Raw genomic sequence first — 13,770 nt, 5'->3', positions numbered from 1 at the left:
AGCACTGAAAATGTTCCAAATATAGCATACACTTAAACTGGTTTTGTTTTTTAGGTGGGCCTTTTTTTAGGTGGCTAAAAACTAACCAACTAAGGCAGCGTTTTCTCAGTGTCGTGTGATTTTATGTGCGTGACGCAGGGGTTTTCTACCCAGGAGTTATTGTATACAAACATTGTGATTCGGTCTAAAGCCATTGAGGGAACAGTGTGATTGTAAGCAATGAATTCTGCCACCCTGCATGTGTTGCATATTGTGTGGTCATACCACAGCTGCATAAGAAATGATGTCTGAGGCGAGATTTAGTATAATTCCAATCTCTTACTGGCATTCAGACTCTCTTCATCTCTCCCACTGGGAGGAAAGAAAACACCTTTTGCGTCTTTTCCAACAGCTGTTGTGTGTTGCAGGTCAAACACTCATCCTTAATGCTATAGCTAGAAGGCATATAATGTTCTCTTTGTTGTAGTTTTGTTGTAACATAGCAACGCCATAGTGAAGTTCAGCAAGACTTTTTTTTTAAGCTTGTGGGCGGTTAGTAATTTCACTGTATGTAAGAGTGTTATCGAACAGGCTATAGGGCAAATGATAAAGATAATTGGTTTCCCAGTGCTACACTAACACATGGCTATTTTAAGTCTACGTACTCCTCTCCATGTTGCCATCAAGAGCCATCAGGCTGTGGGGAGACCTGCCCCTGGACTATAGGCCAATCATTATTACTGCCAGGGAAATTTGACACTGCCTGAAATATCCTGTGTTGTAGTAAAGCTCAGCCCAGAATCTCCCACAAGTAGTAGGCTATAGACTTCAGTCTGATCAAGTGCTCTCTTCACCAGTGGCCAAGAACCATCAGTCTTCCCTGTAGATACAGTATAAAATAGAGGATGTAGAAATTCAAGGTATGTGTAAATTATTTTGTGATGTTTCAGGCCTCTGAAATGAGGCGTTTTGGACTGCCATGTAAAATAGAAATGTGACAAAATTAAAATCACTCAGTGCAAAAGGGTGGTTTTGTTGTCCATATGTTTAAAGCTACATTAAGTTAATCACATATTAATGGTTAAAGGGGACCTACTATGCTTTTCCATATGTTGTGTCTTATATAGGGTGACATAATGAAGGATGTTCATATTAAATGCGGCCAAAGTTTTCAAATAATGAAGTGAACGTATGTAGAATTAAACCTCAGGTGTCCTACTGTTCTGAACACTCTGTTTGTGGATGTATAAAGAGAACTGGATATAGTGTTTGAGGTGGGGCCCTGTTTATTCCTATGAAAGTTGCTCAGTGGCACATGAAGCCAAATACGTTGAACTGCCGGATATAAAATTACCTGGATGATCACTGGGCCAATAGAACAGCACTAGAGACTCTGCAGGCTGAGCCAACTGCTTCCGTTTAAGCACTCCACTAACTTGAATGGGAATTAAATGACTTCATCACGTGGCTCTTCTAGAATTTCCAAATGTTATTAGACCGAATGGATCAATGGATCTGATTGGGAAACGAGTCATTTCGCAGAGGTTGTAACAGAAATCTCTTCACAATTTAAGTCTATGGGAAAAAGTCTGAGGGACTCAGCAGTTGTAATTCCACTGTTTGGCCATTATGAAAATTGGCTTCAAAGCCCGGCGCACTTCCTGGAGGCCAGGTTTCCAACGTTTTTCTACTCTGGCTACAGTATGATTTCATAGTTTGCAGGACTGCTTTATATGTTCATCTGCTCCAGGCACGCTACTGCAAGTGTTAACACTGCTACATGTAACATGTAACATGAAACATGTAATCTTGGTTGTTGATGCTGTTAATTTCATCCCGATTTCGGATCACATTCCTGCTGGAGCCTGTCTGGTTGTGATAAGAAGCTTTTTATTGGTGACTGATCATGGAAGAAAGTGCCGCTATTCTCAGTTACAGTCATACCCCAGCTGCAATGACGGTGCAGAGACACTGTGATACAGAAGACTCAGAAACGCTGACCAATCAGAGCAGGATGAGTGTTTTCAAGAGGGTGGCTAAAAGAGACAGGCACTAAAATGGAGTGTTTCAGACAGAGGGTGAATAAAGATGCTCCAGCAGTGACAGTACGAGGAAAATAAAGTGTGTTTTGAACATTAAAGCCTCTAAACATGTTCTAGTAGAAACCTTAAATGCAAGTATGAAGCCAAAAAAGAGCATAATAGGTCCCCTTTAATCAGTTTTTTAATGCTTGCTTTAAAATTTTAAATGAGCCTGGAAGTCATGACGTTTGGCTGCAAATGATTAGTGACGAATTTTGGGGCTTAGCTGAATCACAAGAATGTGTCCTAATCTGAAGGCTGCAGGGGTAATATCCCATTACTGCAAATGCCATCGCAATAGTCTCCTGCAGGTTAAACCCCCCTCCTTTACTTTACCTCCTTCCTCTTTCACGCCTCACAACCGGATTGATCGACAGCATGATTTTAATTGACAGCATGTCATCAGTCGGCCACTGCACCTTGGCTGTCTGAGTTCATCTCTGCTTCACATTTGACCACATTCTTTTTTTTTTTTTTTCTTTGTCGAGTTTTTTTTCTCGTTCATCTGCCAATACCCTCTAACTGCTTTCACCATGTTAACCTGTCACTGCACCTTTGCCTCTGGTCTGAGCTTTAAGTCCACTCTGTCATGGACTGGTTTGACATCTCGCCTCCTATAGATCTAGTCATTACACTGCGTAAATGTCACATCCCACACACTCCAAATGTGGATTGTTCAAATGTAGATACTTGTCTCATTTCTCGGCCTATCTGTGCATTTCACCAACTATATTTTCCACATCCCTTTTAAGGAAACTGCATGCTGTAGAAACTGTCTTTCAAATCCCCTGCTAGTGATGCAAGTACTGTACAATGACTTAAATAAGTGATGTTATACTGTTGTTGTGCCTCTCACTGTGACTGCATAAGTGTGAGTGTTATTCTGTCCGGATTAAGTGATCAAAATATCCGTCGCTTCTTCAAAAGTAAAGCTTTTGGAACAAACATTGTTAGTTGCAGGGGGGAACAGACGAGAGTGCATCACCAGGTGAAACACTGCGGCTTATTTTATCTTTAAAAAGACTCGATGTTGGCAAATAAACAGAGTTCCCTTCAGTTAAAATATAGTCACTATATTGGGAAATGTGCAAAACAGGCAATAACTTAAAGTGACGGACCATCCTCAGGGTAGGATTATGATGCACAGCTCTCGTCTTTGCTGAAAGGGTTGCTTAATTTTTTACTTTTTTTTTGTTATCTAAAGACAGCATCATTCACTACGCATGATAACTTGTTGCTTGGCTACAGCTCATGTGCAGCAATTGAAGGGAGTATGTTTTTGTTTCTGGTATCTTGAAATTTCTCACCCCAGTTGATGAAATATGTCTGAGCTAAGCTCATTTGGCTGACTGGGCTAATTTTGGAGCTAAACTCTTAGGGGCATTTTTGGTCCAGCCCAGTGCATGGCTGTCATCCAACCTAATGATAACAGACATTGCCATAGGCCTAATTCAGTTTTCACAGCACTTCTTACTGGACAGAGATGAGAGTCAAGTGTTTATTCACAGGACCACTCGTTCTTGTGCGATTCACCTCCCCCGTGTTTCAGGTATAGCTACAAAAGAGCAGATACTGTTACACTGCTCTCCACATCCTTAAGCCATATTAACCACTGAACTGTTGTGGAAAATGTTTGCATTCAAACTGTTACTATATGCACCGCCAGCAGCGATTTGTTGAGTGATCTATAGCCAAAACATTAGCTTGCAATTTCTCCACAATGTGGGCACAGATTAAAAAGAAAAACTGTCACTCCCAGAGCGCTCTGAGACAGAGACGGAAGAGAGAGGGTTTTGCGTTCAGGGCTCGGGTATTGATTAAAGATTTGTTTTTGTCAGCCTTTCCAGTCTCATGACCCTCGCTCTCGTCTCTAGGGTGGGGCTGGAGCAAGCTAGCATGACAGATACCCTCAAATTTGGCCCAAGTGTTTGCTTAGCAGCCAGGATCAGTGATAATCCAAACATCAGCACATAGAAATATATATATCTTTATATCCATTCGACAGAGGGTGATGTGAATTATGGAGGGGCACAGGCTGCCTCTGTTCAGCACACAAATGGCCAGTGATGGCAACATGAAAGCTGCAGACCTGTAGTCTCTGTGTTGAACAGAGCTCCTCTCCCTGTTTAGCCTTTTGTATGTGAGCTCGCTCATCAAGATTTAGAATGTAATTGGCTCCAGTGTGCCAGCTCAGCTCAGCACATCCTCTCATGTAACAAGCTCTGGTATCAGCCTGTCTTGCACTTTACTGTTTTACAACCAAATAGTAGTTTTCTGTGTATCCCTTTCTTGGCTAATGCACAAGCAGTCATTAAGCCTGCTGTTTGGACTCCAAAATAAATATTAAACCTTACGTCGGGAGCCCACAAGAAAATGCAAAGGAGTGGAGTTCCTTTCAGGCTTTGATCAACTCCTGGTTAAGAAAAAAAAAAAGATACATTTACATTTTCAAAGCCAAATTTCTCTGGGTAATTTGTTGTTTATGCACTGATCAAATCAGACAATTTGATTAGGAAGAGCTCGTCTATATTCTGTAAACCTATTCCAAATCTGGCATCCAAGCTATTCCCCTGTCGGTTGTTTTCAGCTGACGCACAAACCACAATATATGTGGATTTTCATGCCACAGCGGACAGATCTTTAATTAGTAAGCAATACTTTGTTGGAACGCTCACAGTTCCTCCTTCACATCTGTGGAAATGCCCGGTGGAGGGAACAGTAGACATGCAGCAGCTGAAATACTATTAGTGTAGATAAATAGCAGCTGAAAGAACAAAACCGTTTAGAGTTATGAGAGCGTAATGCTGTAGAAAAGAAACCTCAGCATTCAACAACAGTTATGTTGAGCTCACCTTTTGTGTGCTGTGGGAGCCTGGTGAGAAACGCTCTCGTGTAACAACAAGGCCCCTCTCAAGTTAGACAAGGACTCACAGATTAGAGAAGGCCAACTCCAAACATCTAAAAAAAATAAGTGTCACATCTGAAACACATGGTTTATTTAGCAGCACAAAGCACGGTGCACTGTGTGAAACATGATGGGAGTTTGCCTGTTCTTCAAAGAAATACAGTCATCCATATCTCAGAAGCTTGAACACAGTGCGGCCCTCTTTATAATCTAATGTTAATGTACTATAGGCTGCTAAAAGGCCTCTACTGTATATGGACCATATGGGAGTCAATAGGCTGGACTGCTCCCTGGTTTGCCGTCTTTGCTTTTTTCCTCTACATAGTTTAACGATAATTTAGCAGCGAAAATTAACATCTGCACCAGCCTGTCTTGAATAAATAATGATTAAAAAATACCTCAAATAAATGCAACACTAAGTGCTTTGTCCATTTCGCCGCATGCTGCAAACACCAGGGAGGCATCTCAGAATAGTTCGCTTAATTTGAATATTGTAAAAACTGCATATCATGGGTATATTGTTAAAATGCAGATTTCCTAATAAATATTTCATGGCCTTAGATCTGTAGATATATAATGTTATTATATTAATACTTGGTTGCAAATCCCTTGCACTCAATGACAGTCTGAAATTCATGATCCGTAGACATCAACAGACACTTGGCGTGCTCCCTGGTGATGCTCTGCCAGTCCTGTGCTGCAGCCATATCCATTTCTTGCTTGTTTTGGGGCCCTTTTTGCCTTCAGTCTGGTCTTGGGCGAGTGAAACACATGCTCAGTTGGATTGGATCGAGGTGAGGTGACTTGATTTGGCCAGATGAGAACATTCCACACATTGGCAATTAAAACAACATAGTGGCTTAGTCTGTATCATAGGATAATTGTCACACAGCACAGAGAAAGTATCCTGTCTGCATATATCTGACATGCATCTAATCTGTAGTAGGGGTGTGCCATAACATATCTGTCATATCTGTCGCGTTGTTGACATATTGACGTCATACTGTTACCACAGCAACAACAAGGATAGCTGAAAGCGAAATTATTATCAAATCCACAGTGGCTCCAAAAAGAGGAGCAGCTTCAGTAGGGTGGAATAAGCTGTGGCATCCTGAATGTTTTATGAACAGCCCCGGACTTCTTAGACTCTTTCAGTGAGTTACCACTCAGAGGGAACTCATTCAGTGGCTCCTCTGGCAGCAGCACAGCGTCTCTCCCTCTCCTCTCACTGTGTGCACATGGGAGTTGGTGTCGTTTAGTGATTTTGTCATAAACCTTTGGTAATAGAAACCTACATGAGCCTCGCAGCTCGAAAAAAAAAACTACATATATGTGAATGTGCAATAGTTGTGGCATCATAGCCTGTCACAGATTAAAGCGTGATGATTAGAGGAGAAATGGCAGAGCATAAAGGTCCAGGTGGAAAAAAAACCCCAACTCAGTCATTTAGGATTTTGCTAAAAGAAGGAAATCACCTGTTGATTTATATATATATAGATCCCAGGGGACACTTTTTTGTATTTGGGAGCTGTTTAAATGTGTAATTTGTGGTAGATTTTATTTTGTTGAACTAATAATATTGTATACAAAATCTGAATCTCACTCTGAGTTACTGTTGTTGTTTACAAACTAAAGAAATTATATCTCAATAATATCTTTATTTTTTATTTTTTTTAACCAATTTAAAAACCGTGAAATATTGTGATACTATTTGAGGGTCATATCGCCCACCCCTAATAGGCTACATTTTACTACGTGCTTCAGTCGGGGGTTTTCAGGCTGTGAGGTAAGTCGCAGGGGGCGGAGGGAGAGACGTGAGGCTGCAGCTACAGGTGAAAGGGACAGGTGTTCTGAAAACTTTATTTTGAGCCGTTGATTTGGCCCGTTTATCATCACGGTCAGCAGTCGGAGCAGCAGCAGCGGAAGTGACAGTTCGTCGAGGCTATTAAGGTATTTCAAACTCCAACTGCCGCGGTTAACGCTAGCTTGGAAATTGAATAGTTAACGTTACTCCAACTCTCGGAGTCATGACACGGTCAAATTTGAACACAGACATGTTATACATATAAGCTAAGTCAGACTGTGACTTAAACCTTCCGAGGACTTCAGTATCCATCGAAACAACGTCCATAACGTCGCGTAGAAACCAAAGAAAAAAGACGCTCCCTAAAACAGACGTTGGTTTAGAAACAACGCATTTTAAAGTTTTCGCCGGTATAAAAGTAGTCCAGTTATGTTTAATTGTACTTTAATGGTAACATTGCAAACAGGAACTGCTCATATTTAATTCGTCATACTTTTCATTGTAAAAAATCGGCCCAAATCTAAACAAATATAGGATAAAAAACGCTTAAAAAGTAACGTTTTAGCTCATAGCTAACGTTATTAAGCTAATGTTTCCATGGAAACGTTGTAGTTCCTGTTCCCCCAAAGAATTTGGAACTGTAGTTCCTTTTTCATATATACCCGGATTTGGCAACCTCTACTATCAAAAGAGCCATTTTTGAGCAGTAAAAATAATTTAAAAAAATCTGTGTGGAGCCGCAAAACATGTTTGAGCCTTATAATGAAGGTAACATAGCCTTTTAAGTCTAACTGTGCATTCCAGTAGGCGTACTACCATACTATATATTATGCCAGAAGACGATTTAGTGTGTCCCAATACATAGTAGGCTATGTCAAATGCAGTAGGCCAGAAATACCAGGATATTCTACTATATCCGGTCCGATTTTGCAGTATGCAAGCCAGCATCCTTTTCTGGCTGTTCTGACCCACAGTCCTCTGTGCAGAGGAGGATACGTCACATCAACTGAGCCGCAAACAGATGACAGCTGTTTGACAGCTGTCAGAAGTGCCAGTGATGGATGACGGCGCATTTAAGTAAATGCTGACCAGTCGAATAATAACAATAGGAATATTAATTGATTAAGTAAACAAAATAATCAAACAATAGGACATAACTATGAAAATGACAACAACAGAACTGCAGATGTAATTTTACTGATGCAAATATGTTAGAATCTGCAATCTGTGCAGTTAGAACTTTTAGGTTACACTTCATATGTTGTAGAATAACAACAGAACTCAGAAAGTGGTGTTTGTTTATCTTCAAGGTAAGGGATATAAAAGCAAGAGGGTCAAAGTTCAGTGCGTAATGCTATGAGAATGTATTATGTCCTGACTATATGCATACTGCATGCAACAGGATGTACTTTTTAAAGGCAGCTGCAGTACCTACTAAAAGTAAAAAGAAAAAGTATGCAATTTGGAATGCACCCTCTATTAGCCTAGATACTAATTGTCTAAATCAGTGGTTCCCAACTGGTGTGTCATGGTCCAAAAGTGGGTCTCCAGTCCATTTTTAATTTTTAAGTACAGTGAATTTTTGGCACAAAGCTTTTTATTTTGAAGTCCCATTTCCTGCTGTAGAGTGAGTGAATAACGGACAGCTACTTGACAGAGAGAGCAAACTAGCTCGATGACATGGCCAAACACAGTTATGACACTGCATATAATAAACTGTGTGGACCTTGAACTAATGACCAAGGACAAATCTGGACCCATGGCTGCACCAGAGCTGACAGTGTAAGCAAACAAATCTGTCCACGAACTGCTAAATTCTCTATTTTATTCCGAGACTTTTACTTTTTTGGATTTGGCACTCATAACTAACCAGCAAGGGACACTGAAGACTAGCCACTGCTGTCGAGGTTTGGCAGAATTTCGAGGAAAAGGTGCCAGGCAAAAGATATATTACACACATTTTAGTTGTTGAAATGTTAAAACATTTTTTTACTCGGTATACAGGCCTCACATTTTTACAATGGGAGAATGTAAGAATTTCTTTAGGCCTACAACACTGATAAATAAAAGTTAAAATGTTAAAAAACAAACAAAAAAATCATAGTCATTTCCACATATTTTTTTTGTCAAATCCACAGGGAGCCACTGGAGAGGGGCTAAAGAGCCACATGTCTGGTATACATTTTAATATAGGCAATAAGCTCTTATGAGTCTTTATAATATAGTTGCATATATTTAACATTCAGTATGTTTACGCACACATTAGTAAGCCTAATCAATCTGCAATTTCAGCTTTAACCTGTTTTCAGAAGCGTCCATGTAAGGTTAAGGAATTAGAAGAAACCCATTTAACACGGTGTTAGTCCTGCAGGGTTGACACAGGTTGTTCTGTTATTTGGGTGGTGGGGGTTGTTAGCTGACAAAAAGCTGACAAGACTGGCATTTGAAAGTAAAATGCATGTTGCACTTGTGTCACCTTTCCGTGTGCACGGCATACTGAACTGGGATGCGTTTTGCATACTTCATGGGTTCTGTGGTGGAGAGAGTTGTCAAGCCAACAATACTATGCACAAAAAACATGTCGAGCAATGCCGTGTGTAATTATTGAAATTATCAAAACTAAATTAGAGACTTGATTGCATTTGTCAAGATCCTCTATGCTGTATATTCTCATCCCAAATATTTTAGCCTGCTGGCAGATCGAGCAGACATATCCTCCTACGGTGGATTTCTATCTCGACTCTCTCGGTGAGAAAATCCTCAACATACTTGAGACATATTCCAATTCAGCTCTGTCTCAATGGTGTCATAGGAGGGTGTGCCAGAGAGCAGCACTGAATCCTGAATAATCTGTGCAGAGACAGACTTGCCATATGTATCTGCTACTACTGCTGTCTGCCGGTTGCAAAGAGCAAATCTTCAGAGCACATTTTGTAGGATGGGAGACGGCCAAAGCTTTGTAGTGACCCATGCTCTATCTGAGCGTGGATCCAGTGAGATTTTGTATTTGTGAGTGGCCTTCCATACTGAAGGCCCTTGCTCTTCTCAAGCCTTTTAGTGAAAGATAACAGATATGTGGCACTGCATTAGAGCCAGACAACAGCTTCTTGCTTATTTTAAGTTGACGATACGTCTACACATAAAAACAACTTCCTTTTTTCTTTGGTGCCTCTCTGATCACTCAGTTGCAGCATGTTTTCCAGTTCTGACGATGAAGCCGCTCTGGTGGTACCTGGGAGCAGATGCTGTATGTGATTCTTAATTGGGCGAAGCGAATGATTACAGATACCTGTGCAGCTCGTATAAAACAGTGTCTACATGCAGAATTATAGGTACAGATGGAAATGGCAAATACTACAGATCAACTCCTGCGTTCCTTTGGGAGAGATGATGTTCCACCTTATGCATTACACTCAGAGGCTCCAAGCCAGCTCCATCTCTGTGGACCCACTGTGTTCATTCCCATTGAATTTTCCATATGGGGGTTTCTGGGCAGTAGCACTCCTCTCTTGATCTGATGTACAGCAAGTTCCATACTCTCTTGTTATATCCTTATAATCAAGTACACTACTGTATTATTTGTATGGGCTTCAAAGTGGTATTTTGCTTCGGTTGAACTTTTTTGCTTTTTTTTTTTCCTCACAGTCAACCACTGATATCAGCTACCCCAGGGATCCATAGTCAGCACTCATATTCAGGCTTTTCTCTGTCTCTCCCTTTACTTGCCCATTCCCTAGTATCCTCACCCACAGTTCTATAAATATGAAAGAATGTTGTTTTCTACTTGTAATGTGTTTTCAAGCGAAATTGCGCCGCAAATAAATACAGTATTTTTCCGATACCTTTAGTGAAAGTATTCACATTCAATCCACACACATTAAAACTGAATAATACTGCAGATTCACTTGCACATGCTTCAACATTACCTGGATTAAGTAACTCTGCATCCGAGCTTTGCAGTGTTACAGTCTGTAAATGCATTAGACGTGTGGTATATACAAAAGATTAGATGCTCAGCGTCTGTATGAAGGGGAGACAGGAATAACCTAAACTTTAGTGGCAACTAGAGACAGGAAAAGCTCATATTGTTGGCTTGCTGTGCTTTATACGCATGGTGAAATATTTCCTCGATGACACAGGCCTACATAAGTCTATCCACCCTATGAAATGAACCGTACACCTTTTCCATGCAGATTTTTTAGCTGTCGATGCATCTGGTATTTATTTTTTTGCACTGGTACTATAGCATAGTCTCTGGAAAATGTTCCTCTGTCATTTCACTACGACTGACAGTCTTTTTTTTCTCCATTTACACTCACTGTTAATGATAAGATTCTTGCTTAGACTGTCCTCATTTTTAATATAAATTACTGGAATTATTGCCACATAAGCCTATATCTCATTTTCTAATATTAAAAAAACCACCCAGAGACGATAATAGGATTTTTCATGATATTATAAATTCAACATGTGTTTGTCTCCCCAAACAAATATAATTTGTTCACATTTAAGCCATCTGCATATTTGAGCAGGAAGAAAGCAATGGAATGAGATGAACATTTGAATGCATCCATGCATGAGGGCATCTTTAAACCTTACTGTTTTATAATGGTTGTGAACCGTTTGTGAAATGTAAATTATAGATTGAACGACATACATTATGATGTAAGCGTTGGGCCTGGTAATTGTAATTATTTCCCTGAATAATATACCACATTCTAGCGTGCAGCACACAGATTCCCATACCAAATCCCCATACACTTTAAAATCACTCAAGGGTGTTTATTGTGTCTAAATAATGAATAGACATAGCCTTTACAAGTTGACAGTGAAAAATTTCTGGTGAGCTCCCCTGATAGAATGCATTTCACAGTAAAATAATTTAGCCGAGCACAAAATAAAATGTATGCAATACTCTCTCCTTAAATTAATTTCCTAATTCAGTTGGGGATAGTTATTTTACAGTCAGCGTTTTGCTGCAGAGAGACTGATAGACTGATAAAGAGGGAGATGAGCAAGTCAATAAGGTATAAGGCCTGTACTAAATATTCTGTTTTGTTTTGCTCTTGTTCTAGATGAACATGGACATTTGAAAATATACCTGCCCAAGAAGCTGCTTGAATGTCTACCAAAATGCACCTCGCTGCCAAAGGAGAGACACCGGTGGAACACTAATGAGGTAAGGCCATTGCTTCTTAACACTTTCTACTCAGTCCATCCCTTTGCAAAAGTACCTTTCCATTACGGATGTTCCTGACGACTTATTTCCTTGACGGTTACACAGAAGTTTAAACCTAGAGAAGTAAGTCCCAAACTTGTGATGTCATAAGATAGAAAGTCTGGAGCTACTCAATAGATAATGAATGGGGGACTGATTTTGTGTACCCATAGAATGTATATATGTATTTTAAATATATACCCAAATGAGCTGTATTCTATTGTGGTGCTGTCAGTATACTCAGAACATTCCCCTCGGTACTCACTGTCATAGAAAGTGCAGCTCCAGACTGTATACCCCATGACATCACAAATTTAAGGTTTAACACTCAAATTTTGAATTAGGCAAAAAGGTTGTTCATGTTTACTAATATTTTTGGACTGTCTCAGACTATAGGAATAGGATGTGTGAATTTTTAAAAATGGGTGTAGTTCCCCTTTAATTTTCTTTCCATTGACTGATTAATTGACTAATCGTTGCACCTCTATAGGGGTTTGCTGAGAAAGGCTAGCACCAGCCGCTTGCTCTCCTCACAGGTTAACGTCCACACGCCTGTGCTGAATGCGGTTGTGCATTGCTCTGGTTGTCACATGCCAGTTTATTCTGACACAGCCTACATACAGCCTTATTTCCATTTTGTGGCAAATTTAAAATACTGCCGAAATACGCTGTTTTACGAGATGTCATCTTTGTCCTGCTTTTCATCTCGGTACCTGCAGGGCAGGTCGACCAGGCCAGTGTTTTTTTCTTCCCCCCTTTTTTCACAGCAATGTTAACAGTAGTAGCTAATGTGTGCTCGAATTTTATAAAGCAACATTCGACGAGACGAGACATAAAATCTTGGTGCAAATTATGTCATAATTTAAATATTTAAAGTAGTAAAACAATAATAATTTTGATATTAAGTTAACCTGACTAGTATTGCTGGTGTCAACTAGTGAGTGTGGCAAAGTTGAATCAACTATAGTTGCCTAATCATGCATATCTCTCCTCCATAAGACATGTTGTTCTTCCAGCCTTTTTACAGACTGATTTTTAAGCGGTGTTAACTCTTGGAAAATCAGCATAACATTAGGTTTCCTGATGCACCAAAATATTGCTATGGAAAAAAACAAAAACATTTTCTTAACTGCTCTGGTTACTTAAATATATCAGATTTTAGGTTTAGTTTATTCTCTAATATTCCCTTTTCAGATTACAGCAGTTGGTCAGTTCAGCGTGATTGTTTTAGTTGTGCGAAAGGTTTTTGCAAAATTTATTTTTTTCTTATTACATTTTACATTTCTTATCTATAATTTTAAAGAAGTTTTAAAGCTTCAGAAACATCTGTGAGCACCTCACCTTTGCAATAATTTAAGTTAAATGATTTCAATACTTAGCTGCATCACGATTTTTTTTCCCTAGCATGGAGAATTCATTGCCACTGGGCTTTGCTTGGATAGTCTGACTTTAATCATGGTGTATGTTCTTAGGTTCAACGTAAGACTAACCCACAACGTAAACAAAAACCTCCTCTCTTTTCCTCTGTCTTCACATTTAAACAGAGACGGTTGTAAAGTGTCTGTCTCATCTTGCAGTTTATGTATGCTTTGGATTTGCCAATACTCATTCTGTAAGGAAACCCTGTCGGGCATGTATTGAAGGTTAAAGTCAATTGCATGTTGAGTCTTATTCACAAACCTTCACCGCCGCTGTATTTAGCAAGCATTATGAGGGGGGCTCTTGATGTGAACGTAAACAGTGTTTAACATTGGTGCTGTGAAAGCTCAAGGTGTCTCGCATT

The 13,770-nt window shown here is 39.8% G+C and overlaps 1 protein-coding gene across 7 annotated transcripts in view; it reads left to right on the top strand.

Moving 5' to 3' along the window:
* The window catches only part of camta1a (calmodulin binding transcription activator 1a), a 373,492-nt gene that overhangs the window by 7,247 nt on the left and 352,475 nt on the right, over positions 1–13,770 (top strand). For all 7 annotated transcript variants that reach the window (XM_078169855.1, XM_078169850.1, XM_033630118.2 and 4 more), the window contains one exon: positions 11,845–11,948. In XM_078169855.1, the coding sequence (XP_078025981.1) occupies positions 11,845–11,948 (104 nt within the window). The remainder of the gene's footprint in view (positions 1–11,844; positions 11,949–13,770) is intronic.

This window comes from Epinephelus lanceolatus, chromosome 8 (genome assembly GCF_041903045.1).
Source record: "Epinephelus lanceolatus isolate andai-2023 chromosome 8, ASM4190304v1, whole genome shotgun sequence".
Classification (NCBI taxonomy): Eukaryota; Metazoa; Chordata; class Actinopteri; order Perciformes; family Serranidae; genus Epinephelus; species Epinephelus lanceolatus.
This window is presented reverse-complemented; position numbering and strand designations above follow the sequence as displayed.